The sequence below is a fragment of the Castor canadensis genome, chromosome 11 (genome assembly GCF_047511655.1).
Source record: "Castor canadensis chromosome 11, mCasCan1.hap1v2, whole genome shotgun sequence".
Classification (NCBI taxonomy): Eukaryota; Metazoa; Chordata; class Mammalia; order Rodentia; family Castoridae; genus Castor; species Castor canadensis.
In genome coordinates, this window is record NC_133396.1 from 16,017,437 (window position 1) to 16,034,838 (window position 17,402).

At 43.9% G+C, this 17,402-nt stretch overlaps 1 protein-coding gene across 1 annotated transcript in view; it reads right to left on the reverse strand.

Moving 5' to 3' along the window:
- Pitpnc1 (phosphatidylinositol transfer protein cytoplasmic 1) overlaps positions 1-17,402 on the reverse strand; it is a 245,535-nt gene that overhangs the window by 104,872 nt on the left and 123,261 nt on the right. The window contains exons 3-4 of the mRNA XM_074045478.1: positions 8,757-8,845; positions 7,911-7,918 (exon numbers count right to left, since the gene is read on the reverse strand). Of these exons, the coding sequence (XP_073901579.1) occupies positions 7,911-7,918; positions 8,757-8,845 (97 nt within the window). The remainder of the gene's footprint in view (positions 1-7,910; positions 7,919-8,756; positions 8,846-17,402) is intronic.

Consider the following 17,402-nt stretch of genomic DNA (forward strand, 5'->3'; position numbering starts at 1 on the left):
AACCAAAGTGGAGAAAAAGTAAGAGTTTTAAAGAAGAGAGAGAGAGAGGGAGAGAGAGAGAGAGAGAGAGAGAGACAAGGACGCACATAAATGAGAGAGATGAGGATGAATCAGAGTGGCTTCCCAAATATATACTGTAGGAAGAGAAAGGTGGCCAGGAAGAAGGCTGGGATCTGAAGAAGAGGAGGGTGAGAGGAAGCGAGGGTGTGGTAGGCAGAGCATGGAGACACAGCCGGAACACAGCTGCTTGTACTCCAGCCCACAGCAATGAAATGCACAGTGGCCTCTCACAGCCACATGACACCGTGGCTTCTGTTCATTCATTAGTTCAGTCATTGATGGAGCTGAGTAACAGCAACTCATGGAGAAGCAAGGTCAGGAGGGAGACGCAGCCCAACACATGAATGAGAAAGTGTGTCTGAATGGAGGATGGTCTGCTACTGGCACTAACAGGAAATCAAGCAAGGAAAAGAAATTCAGGCTGGTGTGATCGGAGCTGGACTTGTCAGGGCAGAAAGAAGCAGAGGATGCTGGTGAATGCTGAGGACTGTGTGCAATCCAGGGGAGGCAAAAATGTAAAGAAACAGGCTGACGGCAGCTGGTGAAACTGATTGCATGTAAATGACAGAGGTGGGCATGACATCAGAGTGACTTCCCAGTACAGGCAAGCACAGAGTGTGATAGGAGACTTTCAGATGGCAGCCTTTCTCAGTCAAGAGCTGTAAGAATCACCCTTCTTACCCAACCGGGAAAATTCCTCATTAAAAATAAATACTCCTTATTTAAAATCTTCCATAGTATCAATGTTACAATTCTGAAGTAAACAATTACATTCTTGTAGCAACACTTGTCTGGGTGTAAAGATACATACTATTAAGCAGGTATCAAGATAAGTACTAACTCAGGAATTACCAAGGCTAAAAGACAAGGGAGGCAGGCTGGGGGTGTGGCTCAAGTGCTTAAGTGGTAGAGTGCCTGCCTAGCAAGTGTGAGGTCCTGAGTTCATAAACCAAGGACCAACCAAAAAAAAAAAAGAAAAGAAAAAGAAAGCAAAGGGGCGAGTTTGCATTCACCTTAATAACTGAAACATACTCTTTTAGCATACCAACGGTCACATACATTTTACTTTTACAGAAAGAAATCTACCCCACAAAATCCTTCTAGTTGTATTATTCTGGTCTCACCAAGTTGAATTGAACATAATTCCATAGGTAAATTGTAAAATAAAAAATTAAAGTTTTCAGTACTGCAAGTGGAAAATAGTCAAATAAGAAAAGAAGAGGTGGAGGTGTGGCTCAAGCAGTAAAGCACCTGCCTAGAAAGCAGGAGGCCCTGAGTTCAAACCCCAATACCACAAAAAAAAATCTGATAATCGTCCCAGGTAAAGTCATCTTGAGTGATGTTATAGATGCACATGATTTCACATCGTTAACATTATGGAGAGGAGACCCTGAGGAGCAAAGTTAGCTGCTGCTCCAAGGCTCCCGCTCCATGGACGCTACTGATGGCCCAGCTGAGATGTGGATCCCAACTCTAGATCCACCCAGGGGCTGTGGCTCAGCTGGGAACAAGCTGTCCTGTGGGCTCACTCATGCAATCGTTCACTGTCCTCGGGGCGGTGTTATTGGGAGGTGGTAGGACCAACAAGAGATGGGCCCTAGTGGGAGGTGTGGTGCCCTGGAAGGGGATAGTGGAGCCTGGGTCTTTTCCTCTCTCCTTTGCCTCTTGGCTATGACGTGAGTGGTTCTGCTCAGCCCGTGTACTCTTGCCACGACATGCTGCCTCACCACTGGCCCAAAACAAACAAGGCCAATCGTCATGATCTGAAACCTCCACAACTGTGAGCCAAAATAAACCTTTTTCTCTATAAATTAATTACTTCAGGTATTTTGTCATAGTGATGGAAAGCTGACTCACACAGAAATACATGTAAATACACAAACCCACTGTATCTCAATGTACTGCTGCCTCTGCTGTGTGTGGTTTAACAGAATTGAATTTGATTGAAAAAGGTACTTAGAGGTTCCATTCCCCCCCACACACACCAAATTTTCATTACTGTTGGGAAGTCTTCAGAAAACTTTGGTATTTGGGTAACACTAATCTTCAGCTCACTGAAATCAAAAAGAAAATAACATTTACTGGAACAGAAGGAATCCAGGGGCATAATTAGTGAGCACACAATAGCTCTGACTCTAAGAGAAGCTTCTGGAACTCCCCTAAGTTTTAGATTAGTCTTGCAAAATCCCAAGTCCCATGGAAAAATAAATGTGGGATGCGTGGCATACCACAGCTCCCTCTGGAGACCCACAATGTACATTATGATAACAAAGGCTCTGAAATGTCCTGTAACAGTGAAACATGTTCATCCTTCCCCTCCTTCATTAGCTGTGCACCCTCTAAAATGGCAGCTATAAATGACTCTAGATTGCTCTCATCAATGGTTCTCAGAACCCTGAAGATTTCTGAGCTGGGTCACTGGCTCCACTTACAACATGAGTCTCACGCCATAACTGGTGTGTCTTGTGTCTTCTCCATGAGGGTCTTCAGGCCTGTTGCTGTTCGGCTCACCGGCACCCTCAACTTGTTATTTGGCTTGGTCCCTAACATGTCCCTGCTTACATAGTCCTGAAGGCCTGCTTCTTTGCCCACCAAAATTATGTACCACATTGGATATTCAGAATCAGTTGTGATACAGAGATAAAAGTCACTCCTTAATCAGCTGAGCTGTGTCTACCTGACCCCAAAGAAGGGACACCTGGAGTCTTCATTCTCTTAGCGTATGCAGTAGTTGTGAGATGGCTAGACATTCTCTCCAAATAAGACCAGACCTTGAACTCTGGTGTAACAAACATATCCTTCCCAGGATTATGTCTGGTTTCTGAGGTATGTAACTCAGTAGTTTATTCTGCCCTTTGGCTGGAACTCAATGGAAGGCGGGGAGAGAAGGCTTGAGCAGGTGGAGAGGGCGGCTGAGGGATGGAGGCCATTAGTCTGCATCAGAGCACACATCCACTCCACAGATTACTGGGATGGCTGTTAAGGTCCAGACTGTGAAGGAAATTCCTATCCAAGACAGTCAGCTGCTTCCAGAAAAATAGCTCAATCTTCCTGGTGCTACTGCTGGGAAGGATGACTCAAGTTCACCTTGGGTGACTGACGACACATTCTCAGCTGTGAACATCTTTCTCTCCTCCCAGGGCTGGTGAAAGTTGGCCCTGAACAATTCCACCTCTCCTGACAGCTCAATACAGTTTGAGGTTTTCATTAAAAAGTCATTTCATTCTCCTGGTCTGTTACAACCTTCTTTTTCTCCCTCTTTCATCTAAATAATTAAAATGCTGGGTGACAGCAGACTGTTCCTCATGGCCTTTTCTCCTTGGGGCAATCATGGATTCTTATTACAGGATGCTAGGTCTCTGTCACTATAACCTGAGTCTTCAAATCCCCACAAAAGGGAAGAAAATTCCTTCTCCTTCTTTCTAACTGAGGCTGAACTGATGTCATGGACTCATGTCCATCTTCAAACACAGACTTTTTAAATTTTTAGCTTTAGAAAAAGCTCCAAATCAACTACTTTGGAACACAGCCAGTCTCCTTGGGTAGTTTCCTTTGCAACTTTACAAACTTCAGAAGAACCTGCCTGTTTTGAGGAAGCAGTTAAACAGTCTGTCCTCTGGAAAATTGTCTTGTGTGTTCTTGGTTTACTGTATAATTAAGATTTTTCCCATAATTGAGTTAAAGCTATTTTTCCACTTCCTGGGCAAATGGCATTTCCACATAATTCCAAACACACACACAGTCTCTCGCAGTGATGAAAAAGCTTTTATGTCTTGATAACTGGGAGAATGTCAAGGTCCAGACAAGCCTAAATAGAAAGTTCTCTTGCCTGGGTTTTGTCTCAGATGAGGGGAGGATGAGGTCTAAGTAACAGGCTGGACAGTCAGAGGCAGACCCAGGGGGTCCCAGGTCGAGACTCGCCATTGCTCTCAGCTGATGCTGTCTAAGCAGAGATGCTGGGCCAGAGTCTTTCAGCCCTAGTGGCTGCTTAAGGAAGGGAGGGTGTGCTGATTCTAGCTGGGAGTTTGGCCTTGGGGATGTTTTGGTTTTGGGTATAGAACAGGGACTACAGAGCTTGAGAAAGACATCAAAAAGAGGCATTTAGGATTAAGAGACTGGGGGATAAAGAGCTCAATTAGAAGTATTTAAAACAGGAAGGAATATGGAGGCAACTGAAAACATCTGTCCTAAATCCCAGAAGCGGACCTGTAGTTAGAGCAAGGGGTGGGCAGAGAGCGTGGGAACATAGCTGAGACCGTGTTGGAGGTGGCAGCTTCAAAGTGTGCACTGCAGGACTGGAGTCCCAGCACCTGCAGCTAGAGAAAAACCCAGATCCTTTACTGGGGAGATGGAGAGAAAGGCTGTCCTGTATTTGGGATGGAAAAAGAAAGAAAAATCTAACTAGTCAGGACCAGCTCAGACTTCCCTATGGAGAACGGGTATGGCATTCAAACTTCCAGGTGTCCTGGAGACCAGGACTAAGCCATAGCATCTGCCCACTGGACTGAATTGTCCCCACCCCCCTTCATATGTCACAGTCCTATTCCCTAGTGTGACAGTGTCTGGGCATGGTACCTTTAGGAGGTACTTAGGTTTACAGAAGGTCATGAGGGTGGAGTCCTCACCATGAAAACTTTCCTTGCCATGAGAAGCTTCCATGAGAAGCTGATCATTTGTAAACCAAGAAGAGAACCCTCATCAGGAATCAAATCAGCTGACACCTTGATCTTTGACTTGCGGCCTCCAGAACTGTGAGAAATAACTATTTGTTGTTTAAGCCCTCTCCACGCCCCCCCCACCCCCAGTCTGTGGTATTTTGTTACAGTGGCTTAAGCTGACTAAGGTAGAGAAAGTGTCTGCAAGGGGAGTTCCACTGTCCCTCAGGACTGCTTGCCTCAATGCCGCCTTCTCCAGGAAGTCTTCCTTTACTTCTCCCAGACATGGCTGTTCTCTCCTTCCTACAGCACTCTATCTGTCCTTCAACCATATCATGTAAATAATTTTTTTTAGTGGTACTGGGGTTTGAACTCAGAGCCTCACACTCGCTAGGCAGGTGCTCTACCACGTGGACTATACACCCAGCCTTCACGTATATATAGCATAGATCTCACTTGAAATACTGACTGTTATGTATTTATTTATTTATTGATCCTGTTTAATTTCCCCTGACTCTGCCCCCTCAATCCATTTCACTTCCTGAGCCGGTCTAACTGAGGCAGAGGTACCCTCCAGTGGTTCCCACAAGCATCTGACTGGCCTTCAAGTTACTGTGTGTCAGCTTAAGGACAGGTTTCCAGGTTACACACTCCCTGTCTCCTCCCTTCCCTTGGTCTGTCAGTGTGCCCCTGTGCTCAAAACTTCCTTATTGTCCTTGACTCCCTAAGACCAGTTCTGCCTCACTGTCACCTCTTTCCCCCTCTCCCTCCCAGTGCTGGGGACTGAACTCAGGGCCTTGCACCTGCCAGGGTTGTCAGGAAAAATACAAGGCAACAGTCTTCTAGTATAACTACATCCTATGCACTATCTGACTTATACTCAACGTTATTTAACCCTTCATCTGAAAATTCAAATTTAATGGGACATTCTGCACTTTTACTGAACTAAAGCTGACAACCTTGCCTCCCCAGTATCATGTGAATGCCCATCTCTTGCCTGTCTCCTGCACTCGGGACTGTGGGACCTGCCCCTGAAATATTTCCCATGTACCACGCACTAGGCTAAGATTTCACATTACCTTCTTCAGATAGTGATTACATTTTCCCCACTTACAAATGAGAAAATGAGGGCTTAAAGAGAGTTCATTTGCATAACTCCATTAATGTAATGAGTCTAAGAAACAGAGTTCAACCAGTTCAAAGTTCTTTTATTTGTGTGTGTGCTCGGATTTGAACTCAGGACTTTGGGCGTGTTAGGTAGGCACTCTACAACTTGAGCCAAGCCTCCAACCCTTTTTGCTTTAGTTATTTTTGAGATATTTTTGCTGGGCCAATTCTCCTATTTTACCCTTTCCACTGTTTCTCCTATTTTACCCTTTCCACTGTTGCTGGGATGACAGGCGCATGTCAACACACCCAGCCACTGGTTGAGATGGGGGATCTTACAAACTTTTTGATGGGGCCGGCCTTGAACCATGATCCCCCTGATCTCTGGCTAGTGAATAGCTAGGATTACAAGCATAAGCCACAGCACCTGGTTCAAAATCCACCTCTTGATGATCAAGCAGTGGCTAGAGCAGTGAAATGGGAGAGGATGCTGCTGGTGGGGAGCATGTAGGTTGCCTGCTATCCACAGACCATGTGTTGACAATGTCCCATGCAACAGATTTGGGGTTGGCAAACTGGCCTGGGGGCCAATTGTGGTCAGCTGCCTGGGTGGATATGACCACGCCAATTGGTTTTACATATTGTCCATGGCTGTTCTGGCAATGACAGAAACTGTAGGACACATAAAGGCAAAAATATTCACAATATGACCCTCTACAGAAAATGTTTTCCCTGCATCAGATTATTGAATCCTTCTGCTCCTAGTACTAGGAAGGAGGGACTTCTCCCAATTTAGAAAAAGAGGTAAACAGGGGCGAAAAAGGTAAACTTTGTGTTCTACAGCAGTGGTCTCTGACTTCTAAAACTTAAAATTTGGGCTGGAGATGTAGCTCAGTGGTAGAGATCTTGCCTAGCATGCAAGATCCTCCACGCTGTAAGAAAATAAAACCTGAAATTTCTATCTTGCCATAGAATTGCTGTTGTTGTTGTTTATTTTTTTTTCCCAATGGGACATTTGGCTAAAACTGCTATATAAATTCCTATCATTTTATAGAAGAGAAGATATTTAATACACAAATATAAGGGGATATAATATATAATTGCCAACAGTCCTTGAGGTGAAATAAACTTAATTTTATGAAAACCTTGGAATGATATTCCTATTTTTTTCATTCCCAAAGGACAGGTGAGATCACAGTCATGGGCCAGAATGAGTCCAAGAACAGCAACTGGGGACCCCTTGCTGACAAACTCCAGCTATAAATGGCAGAGCCAGAGGACATATATAGGTCTCTCTGATCCCAAAGCCCACATTAGCTGTACCTATGTGTGTATGTCTGTCTACCTGGCTATCATTCTTGCATTCATTCTGCCATTCCATGACTATCTCCTGCGTATGTACTCTGTGGCAGGTGCTATACTCACACAAAGGATGTGATCAGTCATTTCCCCTCATTTCTCTCTTTCTTTTGACTGTTTTGATTGAAATAAAAACCCCAACTCTTTATCACAGCCCAGTTAATCGTTTTCTTATTATGATACTCGACCTGTGTGCCACAGGGGGAAATGATCCAAATGAAAATAACACAATAATAATATTATAGAGTCTGTCTCTTAGGACAGGAAGAAATTATTTTATTTTATCAAGGCACAGAGGCCATCCACTCCAGTGCCCTAAGCATAATTGTCTGCACGTGGCTTTCCAGTTTTGAGGCTCTCCAACACACAAGCCCCGCCTTCTACCAATAAATACCATCTCTCTTTAATAACATTAGCTAGAAACCGTTCTTCTGTTACAGTGAACTATCACCAATGAAGTCGTCAAGCGATTTTAAAAATTACAAGTAGGAGTTAATTATGTAAAGTGACTATCGAGGTACATTGAATTATCATTAATATTCTTGAACAAATGAAAACATTCAAATTATTACATCATATATAACTATGTAATAGCCTACACTGAAATATTTCTGATTCAGAATTATTCTTCTTTTAAGAAATTATTACGTGGGTAAGACAAGTACAAAGAATATTCTAATTATTCCATCAATCACAAACAGATTATTTAAAAAATTAAATGAAACTTACTGTATATTCTGATTCCAGATGTTCAGTTGGAGAAGAGGGGAAAGAAAAAAAGAATGACGATTTAGTGTCCACTCACGCATAACATAAAACCACACAACTAACAAACCTGATGAGTTACTATTACTAAAAATGTGGTAAAGAAACCTTCCAAAAATTAGATTTTCAGAAATACTAAATGTCTCCATGTTAGCTCTGAAACTCTTTCACGTGACATGTCTGTGGTTGGCCAGATAAGGACAATAAAACAAGTCAATTAGCCTATAGGTTTATGGCTAATTAAAAACCCAAGTTTTGGCACTGTAAGAGCAGAATTAAAGACTAATAATTCCAGTAGGCATTTCATTAACCACAAAGGAAATCTTTTAAGTGGAAGAGCAGCTTTTATCAGCCATCTGAAGAGCTTGTTATGAGTTGAAGTGGGATCCTTCAGTGTTTTTGAGGGTAGGAACCAAACCTAAATTTTAAGGTCACGGTTTCTAGCACTGTGATTCAGTACAGAGAGTTTAATATCACTGCATTAGTGGGAAAGTAATCTAAAGCCTTTCACATTCTCCAAGAGAAAAGGAAGTTGCTGGGGACACAGGGCTGGGGGTGGGGGCAGGGATTCTCGGCAGAAACTTTTATACAAATTATAATCATTTAGAGGAGTAGGGAGGCTGGAGAACAAACATCTTGTTTGTAGACAAATCACAGGGGAAATAAGGATGATAAAGCCTCCAGAAATACCACTAAAAAAGATCTTTATCGTCCTTCCCCATAAGAGCCCACAGGGCCCTGCGTGTGTCATCGGTGCTAATTTCTGCCACTGCTACAGCAAGTGGCATACTGGCTGTACTGAAGACTCACCTGTAATTGTGTAGGGATAATAGTTCCAAGCCTTTTCAGTCACATAAAAGATTTTGGGGACAACAGCTCTAGCCCAACTAGGCAGTTTGCTAAAAGGAAAGAAAAAAAGAAGAAAAAGCAATTAGAGACTGTTCATCTTTTTTTGGGTTAAATTGCTAGAGAGAAAAGAGGAATTCTGAGGCATTTTCTCTCACATCCATCCCTTCTCCTCCTCCCTGGTCTTTACCATATTAATCATTTCCTGAGTTCTCAAAATGCATAAAGACAGAAGGCTGGTTTGGAGGAAGGAGGCTCCTAGGGCCTGTCTTCATTGATTGGATCTTCAAGGACATGAAAATTTGAGGCCTGGGAGGGGCCATATTTAGAAAGTTCAGCAAACTTAGTCTTTGTCTCCTAGGAGTAGTATAAGGAAATGGAAAAAAGGGATGTCTTGACCCAAGTAGGGTATAGACAGAGGCAAATATTAGAGACAGGGTTCAGCCTAACAACCCAGGCTTACGAGTAAGTGGTCCTTGAAAACAGACAAGAGCCATGGAGACTCTTGGAGATGTGAGCAGGAACAACGCATAGCTCCTTGATGACTAAAGTGAGTTGGCTTGCTTCCCTCAAAATGGTTTGCCCATGTCTTAACCTCTAGTACCTGTGGATATGGTTTTGTTTGAAAATAAGGCCTTTGGAGATGTAAAGATCTCAAGATGAAACCATTCTGGATTTAGGATGGAGCATTATCTCCAGTGACTGGCATCCTCACAAGAGAAAAGAGAAGGGAATTTGGAACTCAGACACATGGAGGAGAAGGTCACATGAAGATGGTGGCAGAAATTGATATGACACAGTAACAAGCCAAGAAGTGCCAAAGACTGTGGAAGACAGACCAGAAGCTAGGAGAGGGGCACAGAAAAGATTCCCTCCTGGAGCCTCTAAAAGGATCCAACACCTTGATTTTGGACTTATGACCTCCACAACTGTGAGAGGATAAATTTGGGTTGTTTTAAGTTACCTGGCTTGCAGCCATTTTTTTGTGTCAGCCTTAGGAAACTAATCCAATGACAGCGCCATTCCTGTGGAGCAAAGCCCTGGACAACCATTTGTGGAGAACAAAACAGGTCCCCAGGTCTTTTGTAAACCAAATATCAATTAAGTTTTGTTTTCCTTCAGAGATGAACCCTACAGCACAGTGCAGGCCCAAAGAATTCCTTAAATATCACTCATAATATTACAAATTATTCATTAAAATTTATCTGCGTGATTTTATTTCCCCCAACACTATAACCAGGGTTTTTGTTTTGTTTTTTTTCCAGAGGCCACCATTTCTTTGCTACTGTGGTACCTACAGCTGGGTTTGGGACACTCATGTCTGGTAGGGAGATGGTGTGGATTCTGGGCTCCTTCGGGCTGCATGTTCACGGTGAAGAACAGCAGCAGCAGATCTGAATTTCAAGCTGAAATTACAAAGAAAGGGAAGACCTGGAGCTAACAGAGTTCCAAATCCCAAACCCCTCTTGGATGTGGAATACAAATGACAGGCAAGGCCAGTAGAATATGGTGTTTCTTCTCAAATTGTCTCTCTTATTCCTGAGGGGACCCAGCCCCAGCTTTTGAAAAGACAGGATGTACTGTCAATACCAGACCTGGCCTAACCCAAAGCTCTGGGGTGTTTATTAGGGTCAGAACAAATGGTGATCAAAGCTCCCCCCAAGCTTGGGTGAGTGCCAATCGAAGGCTGCTGCTCTCAGGTGGGCTTTGAGGAGAAAGGAGAAACTGAGAAGTGTTAAAATTCTCATAAGACTTCTGACTGCTGCTCTAAGGCTGATGTCCTCCCCCACAATCATCTCCGCCATAGCAGTGCATTTGCCTTACAGTGACACTTCTCAAAGGACGGCTGCTCCCCGACAGGGCTTTCTGTAGCTTTTGCAGATGACTGAGTCCATCAGCCCCTGACGTCAAGTGGGAAAATCCCAGTGGCTTGTTTGCAGGAGATGGTCACGAGCCAAACATCCCCTGGGGTCCTCCCTGTTTGTGCTCACACCCCACAGCATGTGCCAATGGACAGTTAAGGGACAGGTGGATTTTAGCCACTGGCAAGTATTTTTGGGTAATTTTAATGGATTGAGGCAGCATTGGAGACCACTTCCCAAATTAAGCAAGGCATTATTCAACCTAGACAAAGTGCTCACATCTCTCTACAGCCTCGGGACATACTCTCCACTGTCCTCTTGTGAGGACACTGCACACATGCCTCCTCAAATCCACCAGGATTCTCTTGTGTAACACTTGGGGACCCCATCCTCTCATCTCTCCATGATTCATTGCCTATAGCCTTTTTTTTTCTCTCCTTTCATTTTATCCTTTGTACATTTACTTAACCTGTGTATACGTTGTTTGTGCCACCTCCCCCACAACCCTTCCACCCCCCCAACCCCCAGCTTCTAGGCAGAACCTATTCCACACTCTTCTTTTCTGATTTTGTTGAAGAGAAAACTTAAAAGATAATAAGAAAGACAGCGTTTTTGCTAGTTTGAGATAAAGATGGCTATACAGAGAGATTCCCAGCATTGCTTCCATGCACTTGTGTACTGCAACACACACTAGTTTATCTCTACCAGACCTCTTCACTATTTCCTGGTCCCCTACCATAGTGGCCTCCCCTATAGCCTTTTAAAAGCCTCCTGGACAGAACCACACTCCTAAGTAACAATCACTTTCTGGAAGAAAGATGAAAAAGCAAACCACTGGAAAGTTTCCATTCAGGGTGAGACTTCTCCTATTTATAAATGATCAGGGCTCCAGAATCTTTATTTTTGCTGTTTCATCTACCAGCTCCCGCAGGATAGGAGCACTCTAATCAGTTACCTTTCCTCAATGAGATGCTCTAAAAAACAATCACTTAGCCAAGATGGCTGCTACAATTTTCTGTGACTTCTTGTTTCAGTCTGGGAAAGAGACCTTTTTGGTGTAAGTAATTTACTGGACCAAGTGAAGGAGATATTTATAAGTGCCACGATACATTTGCATGGTTTGGATGTTTAAATGGCCCCCAAAGGCTCAAGTATCAAAGGCGCTGTCCCTCGGGTGGTGTTACTGGGAGGTGGTAGGGCCTTTTGGAGATGACAGGAAGTCAGGTCATTTGGGACTAGCCTTTCAAAGTGGACTGGGGGACCCTGGTCCTCTCCTCTTCCTCTTTTGGCCATGAGGTGAGCAGTTTGTTCTGCAGAGTGTGATCCCCACCCATGCCGCTTGGCACCTCCACCAGATGTCTAAAAGCAATGGGTCCTCCCCACCAAAGACTGCAATTTCTAACACCGTGAGCCCACGTAAACCTTTTTCTCTACCCAAGTTTGTTATCACAAGGGTTTTGTTATAGTAATGGAAAGCTGACTAACAAAATGCTATTTAAGTATTTTTAAGCCCACTAACAGACCTTCTTTCAGCCCCCAATTTCTTCAGAACACATCATTATTTGAATCATTTTTGTCTGAGGGTAAAAATTATTTTTCCCTACAGCCATGATTTATTAGAACCTGCAAAAGAAAATGGAATTAGTCCCCAGTGTTTCTGTCACTTGCTTGATGTATACTGTCACGCAGCCCACAATTCTAAGAAAAAGTCTGTCACTCAAACGCACTACCAGGTGTTAAATAAGACTTCTCTTCCTGAAAGAAGAGTTTAATCAAGTCCTCAGGTTACTCATGGGCTAGGATCAACCCTGGATGGATCACAAAGATCCAGCTTGCCAAGGTTCACACCTTAAGATGCTTCAATGCCAAAGCTTCTGGAATCTGAAAACAACATGTGGGTGACACCACACCTGTGTCACACTCACCCACATGCCTGTGTCAACATCTCTCAAAGAAGACCTCAAAGTCTTCGGTTTCTTTTTTCTTTTTTTGTGGTACTGGGAGTTGAACTCAGGCCCTGTGTTTGATAGGCAAGTGCTCTAATGCTTGAGCCACTGCCAGTCCTTTTCACTCTGTTTATTTTGAGATAAGGTCTCACTTTACGCCCAGGCCAGCCTGGACTGCGATCCAACATGCTTCTCCATGTTGCTGAGATGACAGGTATGAAAGCACCACACCCAGCCACTGGTTGAGGTAGGGTCTTGTGAACTTTTTGCGCAGGCTAGCCTCGAATCAAGATCCTCCCGATCTATGCCTCCTGAGTAGCTAGGATTACAGTCATGGAGCCATGTGTCTGGCCTTGGTTTCTTACATACCAGTGACCTGGTCAGGTGGCCAACTTGTCCTGGCTTACCTGGGACTTTCCTGGATTTAGTACTGCAATTCCCATGTGTCAGCATATCAGTTCCAGGCAAACTCGGCAATTGGTGATCCTAGAGTCATGGTTCTCAATAGAGGGTGATTTTGTCTACAAGAAGACATCTGGCAATACCTAATACATTTTTGATTGTCTCCACTGGGATGGGTTCAGAGATTGCCACTGGAGTCTAGAGGGTAGAGGCTGGGGATGCTGCTCACAGCTTCACATGACAAACAATTATCTAGCCCTCAAAAGTCAGCAGGAACAACACTGAGAAAGCTTCCACATCTTCACTTATCTCATGACATCCCAGTGTCACAGTGCCTGGTGAGGTGTGGGACAGGTGTGCACTGACCTGACTTCAGGTTAAAGGTGTTTCCCGCTTCCCAGAGCCTCTGGGACTGACACCTAAGAAGTCTTCATGAGAAGTTTCTGGTACTCTACAATCCAGGTTATCTCAAAAGTTCCCCACTCATTTGGGATTTCTTCCAGGTCATCTGAACACCATTAGGCCAAATGTGGCCTAAATGGAGTCTAATATCATTTTCTCAACTGGTCAGCATTGTGAGCATCTTAACTAGAAATCTGGAACTTAAACATTGCTGGCAGAAAAGCCAGTCCAGGACTTTGTCTTAAACAGTGACCTAAACCCTGGTACTTTCTGTCCTGTGATTATGCTCAAATGACAGGAACTCGTTTTTAAATAGAACCCGCTACCCTCATATCCTCATCTCCCTCTGGTCCAGGAAGAGTCTGACCTTTTGTTTCCTCTTTGTGGGGAAATCTGGAGTGTGGCAAGTGTTTGATAATAACCAGTGGCTCCTATCCAGCAGCACGTACAGTGATTTGAGATAGTCAAAGTTTTTCTCCATTTGTTCTGATTCACTTGCTCTTCTAAATGGCTGTCTGGTTGGTCTTACAGTTGTTCTCTTAATAGGACTGTTTATATGGTAATACAGAAATGAGCAGAGGGCTGGAGGCATGGCTTAAGTGGTATGCAAGGGCCTGAGTTCAAATCCTAGTACTACCCAGAGATGAGCAGTTTCCAGATTAGAGTTATCACCTGTGGGAGGTGAAGCTGCCATGGCTTTCACCTACAGGAACTGTACAGAATCTGAGTCCTTGAACTTGGACACAGACCCCAGCACTCTCCCCACTTAAAGAAACTTTGTATGGAGTTTGGGGAAAGAGGCTTGCCTGCTGCAGGCTTGGGGAAAACTCTGCCTGGACAGCATTAGGGAAGCATGGCCAGCAGCCTGGGAAGCTCCCAGGATGCCAGTCACTGTTTCAGCATCATCTTTCCAGGGTGAGGCAGAGCCAAGGTGGAGAACTGCTGGCTGGGTGCCCACTAACATCCCAAGAAGGCCTAAACATTACCTCTCTATGATTTCCCATGGGAGTAGTGGAGGGAGCAGAAGGGAGAGGGCCTTGCAGCAGGAGAGCTTCTGGAATGGTCCTCGGTATTGAGATGGGGACAGAATAGAAGAGCATGGACTGACAGGGAGGAGACGGGGGAGGCCTCACATGCCCTAGTATTTTTCCATAACACTGTCACCTTCTGATGTACATATATTATCTAATGCACCTATAGATAACTCCCTATATGTAATATTAATTATATAACATATGCAAATATACAAAATATATTATAGGATAATCAAAACATACAGAATATATATTAGATATACATTCTAAAATATGTAATGTTCTTATCTATTATAGTGACAGTGCCCTCTGTCACTATCATGTAAGTCCTACCAAGGCAGGGACTTTTGTTACTATTCTGTCCCCAGCATCTAGAACAGTACTCAATAAATATTTTTTGAATGAATAAAGACTGTATACCCAGAAGTCAGTAATGACTGTGAAGGATCTCTGGAGATAAGCCATTAAATCAAAATCTATGACTCCAACACCGTCTCCATCTCTGCTGCCTGAGCAGCAGACTCTCCCCAAGCCACATGAACTCTGGGCACTGAGCGTGCTTTGGGGAAGATCTGGGAAATGGCACTGATTCCTAGCAGATCAGAGAGGGCTGGGAGAACAAGGAGAGGAAATAGGAAAGAGAGACCCAAGCCATGGCAACAAAGTTCTATCCATGTACTGGAAGGGAAAGGGAGCAGCTGGTAGCTTTGCATGCCCTGTTAAAAAGGGATCAGAGCTTCCAGAAGCTGTATCCTCTCCTACCAAAGCCACCAGAGGCCAGGAAAGATTGCAGCGGAAGGTGAGGACCACATAGTAGGAAGAATGCTGTTCCCTCCTGGCAAACGGATGCAAGCATTAGGCAGAATCACCGTTAGAAGCTGGCAATCCTCCCTGACTGGCAGCTGCCAGCACAGCCTAATTAATCCAGCAGCCGTGATGGTGAAGAACATGACACTTCATGACTGAAAAACAAGCCTAAAAATAGGCTCCATCTTTTCTCCATTGCCCTGCCACCCTCCATCCCATTCCCTCCCCTAACAGGCTTCAGTGGGAAGGGACTGGAGAGATGCAAGGGATGGAGCAAAAATAAAAGTCAACAAAAGAAAACTCCACGTTCATAGTTTCTGGGTGGCAGCTTTATTTAGAATCATGATTCCAGGGTCTGATTAGCATCCTTTCCTCGGATGGCAGTTGAAACTAGGAGTTTTGAAGACAAGCCAAGAGATACCACTAACTTGGTAAGCTGAACTGAACCAAAGGCCCAAGGACAACCACCAGATGTCCTACAGTAACAGTGCCCATGTGAATGGACTACCACACAAATACCAATATACCAAATGTGTTAAATGTGCTGTGAAACCAACAATGTATCAGACGCTGCAGGAAGGGCTGGAGGACGGAGCAACCTTGCAGTCTCTGGGAAATGAGTAAGTTTTATTAAGTACTAAAACATGAATGGCATTTCAAAGGGACACTATACCCAATGAAAAATTGGCAAAGGATTTGAATAGACATTCCTCCAAAGATATACAAATGGACAATGCATGTGTGCAGATGCTGACCGCCATTAGAGAAATGCAAAGCAAAAGCGCAAGAAGCTACCACTTCATACCCACTGGGATGGCTGTGCTCAAAAAGACACCATAGCAAGCATGGGCAATGATGTGGAGGGACTGGAACCCTCACCCCTTGCTGGGGGAAATGGTGCTGCCACTTTAGAAAATAGCCAATTTGGAAGTTCCTCTCCCTACCCACTGGTAGTCAGGGCTGGGTCTGGGAACCCAGTGGGAGGCTTATGCTTGGGATTTGGGAACAAATGATAAAAAGAAAAAAAGGGGCAGTTGGGGTCTACTCATAGCAACTGTGGCAATGATGACTAGAGACACCAGGAGCAGGTAGTGGTGGCAGAAGGAAGCTGTGAAATTACGCTGTCATTGGGTTCCTGGCCCTCTGGAGCTGCCTTGATTTCTGCCCTTATGCTATCCTTTCATGCTATGCCCTTTCTGCCTAAGACAGACTCTCTTTTACTGGGAACTAGGAACTTGACTAATAGACCCTCCCACTGCCTTTTGGGCCCATCTCACACTCATTCCCTGTGGATAATTTATGCATCAGCCAAAGTGAACTGCTCATTGAGAGATGGATGCCTGGCCTTTGCTTGGTGATAATAATTATGGTTGACTCTTAACTCCTTTTTGAGCAATTTGCTTCTGTCTACATTAACTGGAGAGTAGGCCCTGATTACACAGGCTTTGACTATTTTCAGTGCCTCTAATAGTTACTTTGGGTAATAAATTTAAAAAGACAGTTTCTGAATGGGATTTGACATAAGAAGATATTCCATTTACTTTGCCCGCTCACGAATTCAGGTTTGCAAGATATTATATGTAATAGTGTAAATTATTACACTGGGAACATCTTAGTTACTGCAAGTCTGTCTCTGAGGACAAACTCTCCTGTGGACACTCACAGATGGAGAGACGGACTCACAAATGCTGGAACTGACCAGCCTCGGACCTTACCTTGATCAGAAAATAAGGTTCATGCCTTACTTATTAAGGGGATCCCTCTGAAATCAGTATAATTTGTTCTGTAAGTTTCAATACATCCTGTAGTGAATTATGAACAGGAAGCAGCCTGGCCAACATGGCAGTCCTATGACTCTTGCATTCAGGACATATGTCAACTTGAAGTGACCCTAGGTTATGACTATAACATAATGGGTTTGGTTTTCTTTTGAATTATGGGACTTCATTTTAATAATTCACAGTTTCTTCTTTCTCTTTTGCTAAGTCATACTCTCTCTGATGCTAGGATAAGTGCCTATACTCTTCTGAATAACCCAAAAAGCTTTTAAAATGATAAAATGATGCTCTTAGTTTACATTTGTCTAAAGGAAACTGAAAGTACTTCATTGTCCTGTGCTTCTTTGCTTAGTTGTGTATGTTGAAGCAGAGACAGGAT